At 38.2% G+C, this 18,433-nt stretch overlaps 2 protein-coding genes across 3 annotated transcripts; both read right to left on the reverse strand.

The window, feature by feature from the left end:
* Positions 1-2,663: 2,663 nt before the first annotated feature.
* On the reverse strand, positions 2,664-8,035 carry LOC122030939 (equilibrative nucleotide transporter 3-like). 2 transcript variants are annotated; one of them, XM_042589976.1, is made up of 10 exons: positions 7,757-8,035; positions 5,898-5,962; positions 5,648-5,752; positions 4,338-4,493; positions 4,112-4,255; positions 3,885-3,990; positions 3,632-3,807; positions 3,386-3,546; positions 2,960-3,218; positions 2,664-2,874 (listed from the first exon to the last, which is right to left on the reverse strand). In XM_042589976.1, exons 2-10 carry the CDS (start codon positions 5,937-5,939, stop codon positions 2,767-2,769), a joined length of 1,257 nt encoding a protein of 418 aa, XP_042445910.1. In that variant the 5' UTR covers positions 5,940-5,962; positions 7,757-8,035; the 3' UTR covers positions 2,664-2,766. The 2 variants fall into 2 exon arrangements, with proteins under 2 accessions (XP_042445910.1, XP_042445908.1); XM_042589974.1 differs by having other exon boundaries at positions 5,898-5,969.
* Positions 8,036-10,679: 2,644 nt separating this feature from the next.
* LOC122031983 (G-type lectin S-receptor-like serine/threonine-protein kinase At2g19130) lies at positions 10,680-13,506 on the reverse strand. The gene has a single exon (XM_042591223.1). The coding sequence runs from the start codon at positions 13,379-13,381 to the stop codon at positions 10,895-10,897; it is 2,487 nt and encodes an 828-aa protein (XP_042447157.1). The 5' UTR covers positions 13,382-13,506; the 3' UTR covers positions 10,680-10,894.
* Between the last annotated feature and the right edge of the window lie 4,927 nt (positions 13,507-18,433).

The raw sequence follows: 18,433 nt of genomic DNA on the forward strand, positions 1-18,433 counted from the left end.
TATTCTCCTATGAGTTGTGACTTGCACTTCCGGCTCTTCGAGTCGCAGACCTGCAGACCGAGCCGTCTCTACACAGCCCTGCTACTTCCGACCTTTGATTGTTTCCTGTCCCTCGACCATAGGCCTGCAGCTCGAGCTGCCTCTGCCCAGCTCTGCCGATCCCGACCTGTATCCCATGTTCCTCCTGCCGACTTCTTTTGTTTTCCCACGGCCTCGCCTACTTGAACAGCAAGTCTGCCTGACCTCTGCCTATTCCATAGGCTAGCTTTTTGACTGCCTAGTCAGCTTGACTATTGACCGCCACGTCCTCTTGACTTTTGACCGCTATATGACCTTGACCTTTCTCACCCTTTCCTCTTGGGCCCCTCCACTGCCAACCGTATCACGCCAGATTAGAAAATCTATAATCTAATACGGATTAGCAAAAAGGGGTTATATGTCTGTCCAGGGTTGAAGGATGTTGAGCTTTGGGAGTCAGAAATTCAATTGGACGATGCAGGGGAGCAGGGCTCAATGATTCTGTGAGCCGATCAAGAGGATACAGAAGAGTAGAGCCACGTGAGTCAAAAATTCAATTAAAAATTGAGTGAGTAGATGTAGGGGAGCACCATCTCGTGATCTTGTAAGTTGATCGGGAGGATAAAGGGGAGTAGAGCCCCTTAAATTGGAGATTCGATTAGATTATGGTATTTAATGTCCCGATTAACTATTCGCATGGGTTAATCTACATTAAATTTTGACTGTCATGTTAATCGAACCTACGTTTTATATATATATGAGTAGTAGCTATTGGCACGGATTAACCTACATTAAATTTTGACTGTCATGTTAATCGAACTTATGTGGGAGCCACCTATATATATATGATTAAAATTTTAAATTTAGATTACGGATTAAATGAATCAACCACCAACTCTTTGATTTTTGTATTTTAATTTTATATTTTGAAGAAAAAAATTATTCTCAACTCACGAGCCAACTCAAATTCATCATAGACGCTGCGTATCTTAACCTATTTAAATTATTTAATGAAATGGACAGACTCGACCTAAATTAAAATCCAAATTAACAGCTGCGTATTTAAAGGCAATCCAAAAGAATAGTATCTTTCTAATGAAATAATGAGAATAATTTTTTAAAAAAATAATTCAGATGTCGTGCCAACTCTGTTTCCTCTGGATTTACCGGCTAGATAAACCCAAAAGATAATTTATGCATAATTAAAAGCTGACCTTATTAAAGGTAAATAATTTTTGTCTTGATTTACTGCTAGATAAATCCAAAGGATAATTTAAACATACTTAAAAGCCGACCTTTATAATCATCCTACTAAAATGCAAGTTCCAGGCACCCCAGGATAATGAGAATATTTTAATATATGTTATGTGTATCAGTATGGTCAACAATATTGACCATCTATGCTTTCCTTATTCTCCTTTGTTTTTAATTCGTTGATTGCCTGCCTCCTTATGTCATTATTGTTATATTCTTACTGTAATTATTATTATTATTATATTTCTTCCTAGATTATGATAGCAAAAGTTAAAATTTATCACCTCAGTCATCTCATACAATGAGTCTCATGATCATTTATGAGAAAATAAATCTAAAAATTAAAATTGGTCAGTATAAAGGATTTTTTTTTTCTTTGACTTTGTGAAATTTGAACTTTTATCTTATGTTACACTATTTCGTATTAGCCAACTCAACCTTCACCAAAGATCATATTTCTTAATATATTAAAAAAATGATAAACCTAGCTAGTCTTGGGGTGACCGGCCCTATTCCACGGAATATTTTCATCTGCCACCAGGGTAAATCGGGAAGCGCTCGTGGTGGGTGGCCAAGAAACTCAACATCATTTGATTGCATGCCCTCATTTGGAGGAAAATTTCCAACAAATTTATTATAGTTAGGGATCGAACTACGAGTGTCTGGATGATAAATTGGATGTCTTACCGCTACATCATAGCCCCGAGGCATATTTCTTCCTATATTATGTGACAAAAGGTGCAGCTAGCACCCCCGCCAACCCGTTCCTAGATCATCACAGAGGAGATAAATCACAAATAACTATTAATCATTAGTTCATGTAGCCAAGGCATGGGGAAGACATACTCTATGTCTCAACTACCGCACCGCACTCACTGAGCTATATTAACAAAAAAAATGATAATCTCAGTTAGTCTTATTAACTATCCCTGATGACCGACCCAATCCTATAAAAAATTTTCACCGACTACTAGGGTAAATCGAAAAATACGCATGATGGATAATCCAAATGTCCAACATCTTTTTAATTTCATACTCCATTTGAAATAAAAAATCTTATAAATATATCATAACTGAAAATCGAATCATGGATGCATGGAAGATGCTCTTGAAAAAACAAAATCTAGGATTAAAAGGATTTGATAATATTTAGTATCTATATCTTATATTTCTCTAACTGTTTATATATTATAATTCTCAATGAATAAGATGGAAAATATTTTAAAAAAACTCTCATTTATTTTGTCATTTTATTTGTCAATGTGTATGGTCTAACTGAACAAAACTATCAAGATTATTTCTAAGACAACAATAAATCAAGTATACATAAGCTATTCGGATATTAAATTCTCCATAATGCCGCATTGCAATGATAAAATCCTTTTTTTTTAAAGATCCTTGAGACTTAATAAAATCCTTTTTTTCTAAACTTAAAATCCCTTCTTTGTTTAGACACAATCGGCATCTATGCAACTAGTTGTGCATTTTCATCAATCACCAGCCTTTGCCTATGAGCCATAGCCAATCCAGTGAAACCCCTAATGTTACACCGGCTATAAGAAAGAGTACAAGTAGATTCCCCAAGGCATTTTGCTCTGGTCCCTGCACAATCACAATCAATCAGTGTATTTTTTAAAATGTGCTATAGAAGTTATAAAGATACACAGAAGATATCAGATTCACTAACCTTATATCCTTTGGGTGCTTCAGTGGCAACACAAACAGTAAGATAACCATTGGTTAGTCCCAAGAGCGATGTTAACATAATCATCCAACCTTGATCGCCATACTTCGCCGTGAAGTAAAATGCCGGAATGAACAAGAAACGCGAAAGTATTGCAGACATAAGTCCTATTCTCGAGGTTAATTTGATGGATTCAATAAGAGGAACGTATCTCCCAGCAAGGTCACAAACGTTGAACATTGCAATCAAAACCAGCGCATACCTGAATAAAAAATACAAAAAAAAATGAATAACGTTTACTATAATTTCTACTCGGCAAAGACACAATTCTGCAGGCTGAAGTACGAAGTAATTCTTAGTTATACAGTGGCAAGGTTTGAAGAATGTAGGCATGGTGTAGATGTTCAAAAATATAGGTAAAATCCATACCATGAACCCAGGCTGTGGGATCCGGTATCCTCAGACAAGAACCCTGGGAAAATTGATAATGTCAAGACATATATCAGGACCATATCAATTTCATAGTCCAAGTTACGGACTAAGAGTTGTTTAGTGCTCAATCTCTCTAGAATTTCTGGATCCTTTGCTGCCTGCGATATTCATTACTTAATTATGAAAACCAGGCAAACACGATGGAATCGCTCGAAACTTAAAACCCGTTTGTAAGAAAATGACCCCTTGATCATTAGATGTTTGGACTCCAGCGACAGCAAGATCAGCGGCAACAGTAAGTGATCCTTCTGTAGCTGCTTTTGAATGGAAATACTTGACAATCGACAATTTAGGGAAGACGAATGCATAGAGCAGAACGCACAGTAGCTCAAAAATTGTTGAAATCGCAAAGAACATTACTGGAAAACGATTGTGTATTAGTGACTGATGCTGCATGCACAAAAAATGTTATCCTGATCATTTGCAGTTCACTTACTAGCACCCTTGCGGAGACCGTTCTGCGAGTTCTCAAAAGCAGCCTTTGTGATTAGCCTCAACGCAGAAGTTAAAGCTCCAGAGGCTGCTATCCCAGCCAAGAATGACTGTAATTTTGAATGAAGAGTTTGATAGCTCATTGGAATGCAACAATGTTTCTTTGGACTTCAATGGGAAAAAAAATTATGTTTCAAAAAAAGAAAATGTTTTTAAGTTAATCTTAATTACCTGAAGGAATTCTGGGGACATCATGGACAAGTCACCCACAATTCCCCCCTCAACCAAAGCATCAGAGAGACCAAACGCTGCACTGATAACGCATATACCAATATAAACTCCGATCCCTCCTTTTCCAGATGTAGCAACGTCCAACTGTATGGAACCTTTCAGTGCTGAAAATTACAATCTAAACTGAAATTTTAGGAGAAATTGGCATAGAATAATAGGAGCTTACCACGATAAGGCAAAGCGAGCATAGGAAAAACAAGATATAACCAGTTAAGTTGCGCAGCCTAGTGTTAACTTTTGCTTCATGGTATGTAAGTATGGCAGTTGTTATAAGTGCAAATGGTTGATACACAATTGTGAGAACTCTTGTAGGGTGATACTTCTGAAATATGAAGAAACAACATCAATAAGGAACTAAAGTAGGTACATAAGAAATATAGCAATATCAAATTCATTATGATCAAGCTAAAAACCAAGAATAGGTTGTCAAGTTTTGTTCGATGCTGAAAATTCTAAGAGGTAACCTATGAAATTTACTAGAATACAAAAGTCAACTGATTATGTTTTTCATTAGTTCTCTCCCAAGTTATGTAACTTTGTTGAAATTCAATAAAAAATTACTGTCAAGTCGCCATAAACTAATTTGTCCAAAAAGAAAACAAAGTATTCTCAAGGATCCATGAGGAAGAAGCCAAACTTAACCATACATCCTCCCAAGTCCCAAGACTCTACAGGTCAATAATACACAAAAGTTTTAACCATGCCAGTGGAAAGACAATACTTTCCTCCATGCCATTTTTCTACTTTTTCATTGTCTTTTCAAAGCCTAAAAGGAGAAGTGAATAGGCAGAAACATAGGAACAGAATTTCAACTACAGATGCAGTGAAATTGGCGGCTATAAACTCACAGAGGCATGAATTTCTTTTCCTTCATCCGCCCATTGGAGTAAAAGGGCATTAGGGTGCCTTGACAGGATACAAGCTACCAGTTATTCTTTTTTTTTTACTAGTGTTGATTTCAGCAAACGGTGCTAGAGCAATCTCTTTTTCAGTAACAACAAGAACAACCAATTATACCTCTGATATATGCGGAGTCCTGGGGAAGGATCCATTGTACGCAGTCTTACCCTGCTTTTTGCAAAAGGTTGTTTCCATGATTCAAACCCGTGACCTTTTGGTCACAAAGAAATAATTTTACCGTTGCACCAAGACTATTTCACTGGTAGCATCAAGAAAATGTTAAAAGTTTGGTAGATAACCATCACACATAATCTTAAGATCTAGTTGTTTCTATCATTGCTCTTAGCAGCCAAAAACCTTATGGATCTATTATATGTCAAAGTAGGTGTTCGTGGCTCACCATCAAAAATGTTTTTATTGTTGGATTTGAGACGAAGAGAGGGAAATTATTCTTTCAAGAAAATTGTTTTAACAATTTATGTATCACAATTATATATAATTAAGAAAATTTTAGTTGCCATCAACGATAGTCAAAAGAAATCATCTATACGAATCAAAATGCAATGTTACACGTACCGGAAAGAGGAAAACATAGTAATCTTGAATTGTTAGCATACTGTTCCAGCAAAAAAGAGTTCCATTTCCTAAAAGCCAGCATATGACCAACGCAAGATATTTTCCCTAATTCAAAACAAAGAATCACATATATTTGTGAAAATAAATTTACATAAAAAAAAACTAAATTGCTTTTTATTTTGAAAAGTAGGAAGAAAATGGTATATGACAACAAAAGAACACAGAGAAGAAGAGTGAAAACTAAACCAACCTTTTCCTTCGTCACTTCTAAGTTTTCATTCTGATTAGCCATTGCTATTTCCTGAGATCCCTAAGCTAAATACTAGAAAAGCAAATTAATTGACAATGCATAAAACATAGTTATAAAAAATCGAATAGTCTAAGTGTTTACAGAAAAAGAAAGAGGTAGTTGAAAAGAAATTTAAAAATGGAAGCAAAGACTCTATGAGAAACAAAGGACTCAAAAGTATATATATATACTTACCATAATTATATATAAATACATTTTCAAAAATACAAAAGAGACATTTCGATAAATTTATATCTAGCAATCAATTTATTTAGGCAACTGAGTAGAAAATTCCCTGGAAAATAATATTGAAAGAAAACTAAAAAAAATCTTTTAATAAGTTATTTTCCCTAAATAACATCCTCTAAAAATTTTATTTTCAAGACAATTAATTGACTTCTATTATTCTTAAATTATTTTATTTTATTATTAGGAGGGTCCATGGGCCTTAGCATAATCTACCATAACTCTATCATAATTATCATAAATAAACTTCTATTGAAAATAAGAAAAACCTTATTTTGGTCATAACATAAGTCAACCAAATAGATAAGGAGACTCTTTAATAAATAGGTGCAAGGTAATTTGCCAAGACAAGAAAAAATTGAATGAAAAACAAGAATTTGGGCTTTCTTTGCTGCCTGGATCACATATTCACTTTTAGGAAAGAACATGTATAGAGCTCAAGGGCCTTTACTTGGGGGAGTTGGGAGGACGGAAACAAAAACTATGGAATTACTTTATAAAAAAAGGTGAATTATTTTCCATTCTACTGTTTACCTAATGGACAGGTGGATATTTACAAATCGATCCACAGATCATTTTTTAAAATTTTTTGGTCTGCCCAAATCAGGCAAAAAGCAATTTCATTCCTTCCAACTCCCAACCGTGTAGCCGAATTTCCTCACGCGACCGCGGTGGAGGCTCCGCATGAGATCACCTCGCGCGGTCACAGCACCTTGTGCGGGGTTATATATTTTTTCTTCCTAATTTTTTTCCATTTTATTTTCTTTCCTTTCCCTAGATTTTTTTTTTTCATTTCTCTTTCCTTCCCTTGCCTTTCCCTAGAGATTTTTTTTTCCACGTTGAATTCCTTAACCTTTCCTTCTCCGTTCCATCGTTCGGAGTAAATAGAGGGTTAATGTTCTCAAACAAAGGTTGTAAGACCAACAATTTGCATTACGCATGATTGGGTGAAGGGTGCATGCATCATTTTATCACAAATTTTAGAATGATTCTGCATGAATTTTGAATCAACATTTATTAAAAATCAAATGAAGGGAAGGCACTCAGTATAACTAAATGAAACCACTTATATTCTTCTTCTTGTTCTTTGTTTTTTGTCAAAAATATTGCATCTGCTATAACTAAACAAAGTTACCTACTATAAACAAACAAGAGCGGTTACATTCTAATTAATTTCTTTTTTGCCAAAAGGAAACGAGGTAATAGAATTAGATCCAAAGGACTTTTCACTAATGTGCAATTTTGAATATGTTTAACAGTATTATTTGAAGAGTTAACAAGGAGTGATACTTCACCCAATTCGAATCTTCAAGGAGATGCTACAAGTTGTTGACTGAAATTCGGAAGAAAAAAAATGCAGAAATAAACAGTGGGAATTGATTCATTTAGACAAAGAAAAAAATTTTTAAGCCCGTAAGTAAAATTTGGTGAAATCTTATGAACACGAACAGAAATACAGAACCCTAATCAACAGTCGCAAAATTGAACAGAAGCAAGTAATCAAAGAAGAAAATAGGGACAAAAAATCTTTTTTTTGGAGCAAAAACAGGATGGAGGAAGAAACTAGTACTCACCGAGCACAGCCCTTCAAAGGAGCGAAGTGATGCCCTCCAAAACCAAGAATGATGGGTACGCTAGCTATAAGAACAAAATGCTAATGGAATGCATCAAAGAATTCCTGCAAATATGGAAAATAGAAGAAGAAATAATAATGCTTTGGATGGAAGATTTGGACTGGGGAGTCCATCTAGTTCAAAGCTCCACTTGAGATTAGCAAAAAGGGTGAAGAAAAGTTAATGGTCAAAGGATTTGGCTAAATGCTGTGTATTTATAAATAATGATTTAAGGACAGCAGAATACGAAAGTTCCAAGAACAAAACTCAAACAAAAATTTAAACAGTTCGGCTTTTGTACCCAGGAATATTGTTAATTTAATGATGCCTATCTATAGGGGTGTAAATGAATTGCTCGTGATTAAGTTAGTGTTCGATTTGGCAAGAGTTTATTTATGTTTCTTCAAGAAATACGAGATCAATTAAATAAATAAACTTAAATAACTTGTGAAACTAGTATTCATGAACAATATTCATAAATCATGTTCATTAATAAACCAATCAAACAAATAAAAATTTCAAACAACCTTGAATTGAGAGCTCAATGACATCTAAACGAACTAAGTTCAAACCAAGTTTGAATCAAGCTCAAGTTCATAACAAATTAACCAAGTTAAACTTGAACAATTATTTCAATGCCTTGATTAATTTTAGGCTTAGCTTGGAATGACTCGTTACCTTATCAAACAAAGTTTGAACATCCCAAAGTTTGACTTAGCTTGACTTGTTTAATCCAATAAAAAAAAATAGGACCTAAAAATTCCTTTTTTCCTATTATTAATTTGAATAAAACATTCAAAGTTTTAGCAATCTAAAGAATCAAAACACCTTAATTTTTTATTTTTTTAAAAAATCAACTTAAATTATGTTTTATTTTTATTTCAAAAGATAAGTATTGCTAGTTTAATTATACAGTTTCTTGTTGATTTAATGCTCATGCCGATTTGACAAAAAAGCAAGATTCTTTTTGATCAATTAACAATATTGTTATTTAAAGAGTATAGTCATGCTTTAATCATTTTTTTCCTATGAAACTATACATAGTAAGCATCGACATTGACTTGGAGCAAAGTGTTAATACAATTAATGTATATATTACATTGACTGAAAAGAATTCCTCTCGGAGCAAAGTGTTAATACAATTAATGTGATATATTATATTGAATTCATCCATTGTTTTCTCAGAAAATAAAAATAATAAAAGAGTATTTTGTCATATTAAGAATAAAAAAGAAAGAAAATTTAAGCATTTAGTTTGACTGCGTGAAAGAATGCCCTCTCATCTAGGCATAAAACCACTCAACAAATTAGTTCCTATATCAGTTTCATATTCACCTACACATTAGCTTAAAAGTAAATACACGACAACAAATCTCAGCTTCTTAAGGGTTTTTATCAAGCCATTCATTCACCCAATGATTTCACTCACTTATGCAACTTCTTATTCAATCCATTTCTTTAAGCTTCACATTCAATCGTAAAGCAGCAACCTTACTATAGCTCCGAACAATGCAAGCTAGCTCCATCTCCTTTGCCTTATTTCATCCTACTAGAGAGACCTCTTTCGAGTTTCAGTTACCTTATAGTTCTTTGCCAAAACATATTTACTAGCAGTTGCCAAAATAGTACTCCTTTATACTGAATATGCCCATTCGTTGACTACCTCTCTAGATTTGTCTAGTATGTTAGGCTGTATCTTAAAATTGTAAATTCATATCTTGCACTTTTACATCAGAGTCGTTCTAACCCAGCTAGATTATAATGTCATTGCTCAGTTGAAGCTTATGATTTGCATCCATCAGCACACTTCCATTACCAAAGAAGTTCAAATTTAAGCAGACATGCCTGAATTACAATTAGCACCAAGATTCTTCTCTGCTTCATCCTCATTTGACTTAAATCTGTAAAATATGGACTGAACAGCTAAGTTTCAAAAAGAAGTGGAAATTGAAACTACTGATTAATCGAATTAAGTACCAAGTCATGGTTGGCTTGTTCCATAAACAAGATAAGCTCAGAGATCTGATTTCCTCCTATCAGGTTTTTATAAGCTTTTCTGAATTCATACAACAGTTCTATATTTTCTAAAAAGATAACTATCCTGCTGTCAACTTATGCTGAGCAGTTGGCTATGTGAACTTTTACTGTCTTACTTACAACCTCTTCAGTTTCCTACATTTAATACTCATTCATATAGCAACTAATTCTATTGGCAGTATTAGCTGTGCAATTTTTTGTCACTTCATCCATATCTATTGGTTGGTTACAGGCATGTTCCCTCATATAAACAACCTTACCTAACCTCTCACTGTAAGTTTCTTCTCACCCAATTATATCTGTTTATTGGCAGGAGTCTCTCCTACCTATGATCTTTACAAAAGAATTTCATGCTTAAATTATGAAGAAGCATCAACTTCAAGAAATCATGCAGACAATGATATACAAAGAAAATATATGCACCGAAAGGGGAGAATAGGGAAGAGCCTACCGGAGACAATGAAAGTCCCTTAGCTCTTTCACCACTGCTTCTTCAGTCTTTTAAGTCTTATGAGAGATAAGTTAGGAGCTTAAATATATAGAAAGCTTTATCCAAAGTAAGAAATTAAATCACTGATGGAAAATGGAAACTAATCGATCATTTTTCTAATGTTCATCCCCAAACATAATCGAGAAATTTCAAGTATATACTTATCCAAATTTTAAATTTTTGCTTATTTATGAATTAAGTTATTACAGATAGGATCCTTCCAGGAATTACTCACCAATGTTCTTCATAGTAGGGTTGTTGCATAATCTGTTTCTTCTTTATATAGATCAGAGAGAAGCTAGAATCACTAGTTGGCATAGAGGAAGTAGTTTATTCTCTTAAGAGATCCTCAGTCAGTTGATTTCGAAGAATATTTTTATTCAAAAAATAGGAATTCATTAACATGCTTCCAGGACCATATCAGTATGGCTTACTGAACTCATTAACATGTCTCGAAAGCAGGTAATTTTTTATTTGAAATGAAATAACATCACACGGGGACTTTTAGAGTCTGGGTGTAGGCATTTGAACGAGAATTCTCATACTTAAAAGAAGTGCAGAACTCAAAATCTTCATGCACCCGAACTGTTCGACGCGTTGCTTCTGGTTTGCGAGCTGTTGGAGGTGCCACTCTTGCTCTGAGAACTTTGGCTCGAGGAGACATTTTGAGTTTGATAGAAGAAATTGATGTTGATGTTCTCCGGCGTTTCAGTAAGAAGTCGGAGCGACCGTGGAATTGGCGGCATGGCGACTTCAAGAAAGCCCTCCAGAACTTGAAGCACCTGCCCCATCGTCGGCCGGCAACTCTCGTCATCTTGGATGCACCAACAGGCAAGTTTACAAGCTCTTTCCAGCTCCTCCAAATCCGCATCACCTCCCAGTCTTTGATCCAGCAAGCTCCCGATGTTCTCCTTCATAAGTTCGCTGGCCACCAGAGTAGGGAAGAACCCTGCAGTGTTGCCTTCCTCCGTGTTCTCCAGGTTCCTCCTCCCCGACACGATCTCGAACAGCATCATCCCGTAGCTGTACACGTCGGCCTTAGACGTGATCGGCACGCCGGTGATCCACTCTGGGGCGAGGTAGCCTCTCGTCCCTCTCATTGTGGTCAGAACCCGGCTGAAGTCTCGCCCCATGAGCTTAGCCAGGCCAAAGTCCGCCAGCTTGGGAGCGAAGGAATCGTCTAATAGAATGTTCTCCGGTTTGATGTCGCAATGGATGATGCAGTCCCTGCATTGCTCGTGTAGATAGGCCAATCCTCTCGCGGTTCCGACCGCAATTTGGTACCTCGTCTTCCATTTCAAATCCGTGGAAGTGGATTTGAAGAGATGAGTGTCTAGCGACCCTTTCTGCATGAACTCGTAGACCAGCAACTTGTTGGTTCCCTCGGAGCAGAAGCCGAGGAGGCGAACCAGATTGACGTGCTGGATCGTACCGATGGTGCTCACCTCAGTGCGGAATTGCTTCTCACCCTGCTGAAGCCCTTCGAGCTTCTTCACCGCGATGGGGGTCGAGTCCGGCAACGTGCCTTTGAACACCGACCCAAAACCGCCGCCGCCGAGCTTGTGGGAGAAGTTCTTGGTGGCGCGCTGCAAATCGCTGTACCGGAAAGGAACGAGACCGCCCCCCACGGCCTTGGATGCTCTCATCAACCTTGAGCTCCGCCGGCGCCAGACGACGAACCAAATGAGAGCTAAACAAACCAATACAGCGACGGCTGCACAGACAACGGTCCAAATTACTATCTTCTTGTTGCTCTTGGGGCTCGGCAGCTCCGAGGCAGCCAAACGAAGTTGAAGCGTGCTGGCTTCCGATTGGCTGTACTGGTCTTGGAGATTGAGCAGTTCGCCGTGCCAAACATAACACCTGCCGCCAGCGAAGGAGTAGGCCGTGCAAGAGCAATTGTTTAAGCAGGCCAATTGGCAATCGTCATCGCTTCCAATACCGTCCAGAGTCTGATTGTTCACCGGCAGCCTCATATTGTCCATGGTGAAGAACTTGTCCCTCTGGGAATTGGAGGAGTTGGCTCGATCGCCGCACTGCAGCGGCGTGTTCCTGACGCATCCCCCGCTCTGATCGCCCAAATCCCAGTCGCTCTGGTTCCTGGCGCTGAAGCCCCTGACGCACTGACAGAAGGTCTGGCCGTTCTCGTTGCAGCTGCCGAAAGCTCCGCATAAGGAGTAAACCTGGCACTGCTGCCTCGGCTGCGACCAGAAGAGGATCCACGACTGCGAGTTATCCAGCCACGTGAACTGCTTGATCTGCCCGGACACATCCATCACGAACCTGGAGATGATATCGGGATTCTTCATCGAGTACGTGAAGTAGTTCTCCGTAGGATTGCTGACATACTGGAAGTCATAGATATAATTCTGCGTCATCTCCGGAACAAGGCTAAAGATCTGACCGTTCCAGGTCCCGCTACTCCAGTAATTGTTGGTGGAGTTCCACAAGATGAAGTATTGGCTGGTCCCGTTGGGGTCTAATTCCAGGTTGAAGATGCCGGGCGCAGGGTCTTCGCTGTCCTTCCAAGACGTGAGGCGTTGCGTCATGCCGGTGATCTTGTTCAGCCCGAGTCTGCCGCCTGGGAGCCAGGTATTGGTGGGGTAGTCTATACTCTGCCACACGACCATAGAGGAGTTGGACGCATCGCGGAGCTGGAGGTTGCCGGAGTCAAGGAGCACGGCGACAGTGGAGTTGGATGTCGTGTTGGTGGCGGTGGACCAGATGAGGGCGCCGGAAGAGTCGAGGAGGACGAGGTTGCCGTCGTCGGCGATTTTGAGCACGGAAGTGGAGTGATCAGCCACGGGGGTCTCCCGATTGGCGACCCACACGGACGTGAGCTTGGGGTCCTTGCCGTACCATATGCCGACGTAGTACCGATCGGTGCTGCCCGGCTTGAAGAAGCCCAGCACGAAGTGACCGCCGGAGGAGGTGATGGTTTGGTCCCCCGAGAGAGAACGATTAGCGGAGATGGTGTCAGCTGCAGAACAGAGATCCAAGAGGAGACCAAAAAGAGGTAGAAGAAGAGGAAAGACGCATCCGATTGTTGGAGAAACCATGGCATAGGAAGATGAATGATGTGATCAGAAAGAAATCTGCAGTTGGTGAAGCATTCTTTGGTTTGTGATCTAGGAGTTCACAAATATCTGACTACGAATTTAAGAGCTCATTAAATGATCGACCAACATTTTGTACCCGCATCTTTATTTTCTACTATCCACACGCAGAAGAACAATAGTTAAAATATTGTTTTTTTTAGATTTTCCACGAAAATAAAATTTAGAACAAGAGACTCTTCCACGGCTGAGGGGGAGATAGCTGCTTCCCCTCTTCTCTGGTTTCTTTGGCTGAGTTGATTGCGACCTGGTAAAATGATTTAGTTCAAGGTTTAGTCGCATCCAATCGATGCTACAGCTCTTCTTTCCTCAGTGATTGATGGAACATCGTTAGAAAATACGACCATTTACGACTTGTTTTTAAGAAGTTGACCAAGTCATAACAGATTTTTTTTGATTAATTTGAAATGAGTAGCAATTGCTAACTTATTGGTCTGGGAGTCTTCATCGACCGTCACAATTTGGTCACTATGACATCAGCTGATAATAATGGATAAAAGAAATCAGTTTTAAAGTAAGCATGCGGCGGGATACAGAGTCGTCACGTGATGATACATTACACATGGTATCAATGATGGTAAAAGTTGAATACATTCATCATCAATGTCCTCGTCAATTCGTCACAGAATCAACACAGAGAAGATAAATCACGGACGGCTACTAGCCTTTGAAATAATGACTGACATATAAGGGAGGCATTTATCTCGACTTTATCGAGAGTTGACATAATATCAATGGTCAGCCAGAAAGTATAATTATAAAAAAAAAATGGAACCGTTACATCAACAACCATCTTTAGAGTCGGTCCTATAAATATAGAAAAAAGTAAAAAAAATATAATTATAAGGCATAACTGAACGTGCTCTATATTAATAGGAGAGATTGTTAGGACCCCTGGTAGCTGGCTAGAGGGGATGAATAGTCCCTATATAAATTAAGCAAGCACAATCTTTCTTGAACTTATAACTTAATTAAAACACTTGCATAAACATAGAAATAATAATAAACTAAAAAGACGAGATTCAACAGATTTACCTGGTTATAATCGAGGAGGTTGTTAATCCAATACAGATGAAAAAACACACTAAAAATCTCTTCAAGGCGGAGAAGCCTCTTACAACATTCAAAGCTCACAAAACAAAGCTAAACTCACACAAATTCAAGTACAAGTGTTGTTACTTTATATTTCTTGTTGTTTTTAGCTTCTAAGAGCAGTGTTGTTTATATAGCCCTGCTCGAGGCGTCTCGAAAAGTTTCAGGCCCCTCGAATGGGATAGAATTCTATCTTCGACACAACGTTCAAACGCCACATCAAAATGGCTAAGAATTGGATTTCGGACGCCCCGGACTGCTCTGGGCGCCCCAACCTGTTCCGGGCGCCCCGACCTGTTCCGGGCGCCCCGGGGCCAAAAATTAGCCCTTTGCTGATTTTTGGTCTCGGCCTCCTTCTTTAGTTCTTCTCGCATCGGTCTGGGTCTTCCGTTCCGGCTCCGCTAGCATGGGTGATTTTGGCCATCCGAAATGGGGCTCACTCGAACCCAACTTCCAGCATTCTCGAGCAAGCTTCCGCTCCGGCTTCTCATCCCTCGGAAACATCGCGCGCCTCCTTCTTGTCCACCCACGTACTCTTCCGCAACTCCTCGTCCCTCAAACACACAAAGCTTGTCGGCTCTCTCCCGTGTCGTCTTTCTCGCTATCTGCGTCGTTTGCTCGACATTCTGTGCTCCTAAGTTCTTGTGCTTCCCCTTTTTTGTGTGAGCAACCCAAGTTAAGTTAGGGTAAGTCAACATAAAGTAAAAGCAATAAATTTTGTAATTAAGTGCAAAAAGTAAAAAAAAAAATTAAGCTACCTCCCCCTAGACTTAATTTTCCCTTCTCCTGCTTTGATCACATAAAAAAAATTAAGGTACCAAAAAAAATATAAGAGTAACTTTTCAAAAATAAGAAAGTTAAAAAAAACAATGATATTCCAACCATTTTAAAAAACTTATCAAATTTTTGAAAAGTTTTACAAAAAATTTTCTAAATAAAAAAATGTTTAAGTAACTATTTAAAGTATTAATTATAATTAAATGATTTATCAATTAGTCAATTAAATATTTTATTTCATTAATTGGCTTCCAGGCTGTAGCGAGGTACTAGGCCTTCTTGGTTATTGGAGCAACAACCACTTTTTAGACAAAGCCTTTTAAGGAAATCAAATATTTAATCTACTCTCTGAAAACCCTAACTTTAAAGTTTTAATCCAGGAATGATTTTGGAACCCAATATAGGTTCCTTCTAACTGCGTTGATTAAAAATCTTTTAGGAATATATTTTTGAGAAATTTTCCTAATTTGTCCCTTATGGTAATTAAGGTACCAATTTAGACCATTAAATTTTCTAATACTTGTATTATATGAGCATGTATGATTTTTTTAAGTTCTTTATTTCTTTTTGCAAATTATCATTTTCCAATTTTATTTTATCAAATTCTTCTAATGGACAAGATTTAGCTAGAATTAATTTTAACTCTTGATTTTCTTTTTCTAGCTTACAGCAATTCTTTGACAACAATTTAACAAACTTGAATAATTTATCGGGAGGCAGAGATCGTACCTGACTTACCTTGTCGATCCTGTTGTTCGTAGCTCCCCCTGAACTGCTGCTTTCTTTTGATGTCGCTTCTCCGTCATCGATGCTCTCGATGCTCATTTCGGACGAACTTGCTTCATTTTCATCTTCTTGATGACTTGCCACTAACGCAAGTCCGGCGATGGCTTCAATTTTCGAATCGGACGACGTTTCGTCTCACATTGCCTTTAGCATTTTGTACTTGTTAGATTGGACAGAGTTCTTCTTCTTGCCCTTGTCCTTGTTCTTCAACTTATGGCAGTTGTCTTAATGTGTCATTCTTCATTGCAATGGTAGCATTTGATTTTTCTTTTCTTTTAGTTTTTCTAGATTTAAATAATTTTTTAAATCGTCTTACCATCATTGTCATTTCGTCATCGTCATCGAAAGAAGATTTTGAATTTAGTTCATCCATTTTCGCCTTGAGGGTAATATTATACTTTGGCTCCTTCGAATCTGCACATTTCGTTTCATGGACTTCAAATGTTGAAAACATTTCTTCTAAGGTGACAAATTCTAAATCTTTAGATATATAGTAAGCATCTACTAATTATACTCACTCGGTAATTCTAGGAAATGCATTAAGCGTGTACCTTAGCGAAACTCGGTTACTTACATTTTCTCCGAGATTCGTGAGTCTGGTGATTAGTTCCTTCATTTTCGATTGAAGATGTGCAACGATTTCTTCTACTTCAAATTTTACGTTACTCAGCAGATTCCTTAGCAGATCCTGTCTCGTGAGCTTGGCTTCGGACTTTCCTTCGTGTAACTCAAGGAACTTCTCCCAAAGTTCCTTTGTTGAGTTGTAGGCGTCAATCCAGTTGACTTCTTGTGGCGGTAGGACGCTCAGTAGATGGAACTCTGCTTTGTCGTTTGTCACGAAGTCGACCTGCTCCTTCTTCGTCTATTGGTATTCTTCCTTACCTTCGGGTGCTACAAAATCAAACTTCATTATTAAAAGTAATTCAAAATCGATTTTAAAAAAAAAAAACCTCCATTCGTTTTTCCAGCTAGAGAACTCCCTCTCGAGCTTTGGTGGGTAAATGCTTGTGTAAGGGGATTGGTGGCCGGCTTGAAGGGGGTTGGATAGACGGTGCCCCCAAATCGATTGCTTCCTACGTATTTGTTAGTGCGCAAGTGGAAATACAACCTACTTCCTTTGGCTCTCGTCCCTCGGATGCATCCAAGCCCGCGGCTCATCCCCAATGTCATCCTTCACGTATGCCTCGAAGTCGCTTCCCTCAGCCTTTGTCCTTGCTGCCTTATCCATGGTCCCTCGGATGCTTCATCCTTCACCGGACCCGAAGTCATCAAGCTGAGTCATATGTATATCCTGCAAACCTGTACACTCACATACACATATCAAATAACAAAGGTAAACATAACTTAAAATCTTTGCCAAAACACCAAAACACATGGTCACACGGACCATTGAGATTGCTCCAACAATCTCCCCCTTTTTGATGTTTGTCAATACGTTTAAGTTAGGGAAAACATGTAGCAAATAAACATGCTAAAAAGAAACAATGGAATTATGTTGCCAAGGTTACACACTTGGACTTACACAGTCGAATGGACTTACGTTGCCAAGGCTACACATTTGGACTTACACCACCGAATGGACTTACGTTGCCAAGGCTACACGCTTAGACTTACACTGCCGAATAGACTTACATTGCCAAGGCTACACACTTGGACTTACACTGCCGAATGGAAATGCAACATGCATTGGAACATATCCCAAGGCTCCCCCTACACCTAAACTCCCCAATGAGCTAGGATTTTGCCACAGGGATATTTAAGAACCTATCACAAGACTCCCCCTATGCAAAGACACTTAAGGTTTTCCCAACTAAACCTTACTTTTCCCCCTTTGCCTAACATTCAAAAAACTCTCCAACAATATCCTAATTGTTGAAAACTTGTCGTCCAAACTGACCCTAAACTCATGTATTTATCCCCCATGGATCTCATACATCTAAACGAGTTGATATGATCAAGAACATCGCTAAAAAACACTATCAGGCTGGTATCAGTCGACTGCCCCTTGGTACCAGTCGACTGCCCCTATTGAAATCAACACACAAAAGCATTCTGTGTTCGAAATTTACTGTTACCAATCGACTGGTAAGGCACTAGTCGATTGGTATCAGTAAAATGAGCTTACAGAGATATTCTGTGCTCAAAAATATTGTTACTAGTTAACTGGTATCTGTACCAGTTGACTGGTACCCTATTTCTAAAAAATCAACCTTTTCTGACCAATTTCAGAAATTCACCAAAAATTCCACAGACTTCTAAAAATTTTCAAATTTTGTGGAGAGGTCTATTTTACTAGTGTCTACTTAGGAAAAATACATTACAAAATATATCTATCATTAA

Source organism: Zingiber officinale, chromosome 11A (assembly GCF_018446385.1).
Source record: "Zingiber officinale cultivar Zhangliang chromosome 11A, Zo_v1.1, whole genome shotgun sequence".
In the NCBI taxonomy this organism is placed as follows: Eukaryota; Viridiplantae; Streptophyta; class Magnoliopsida; order Zingiberales; family Zingiberaceae; genus Zingiber; species Zingiber officinale.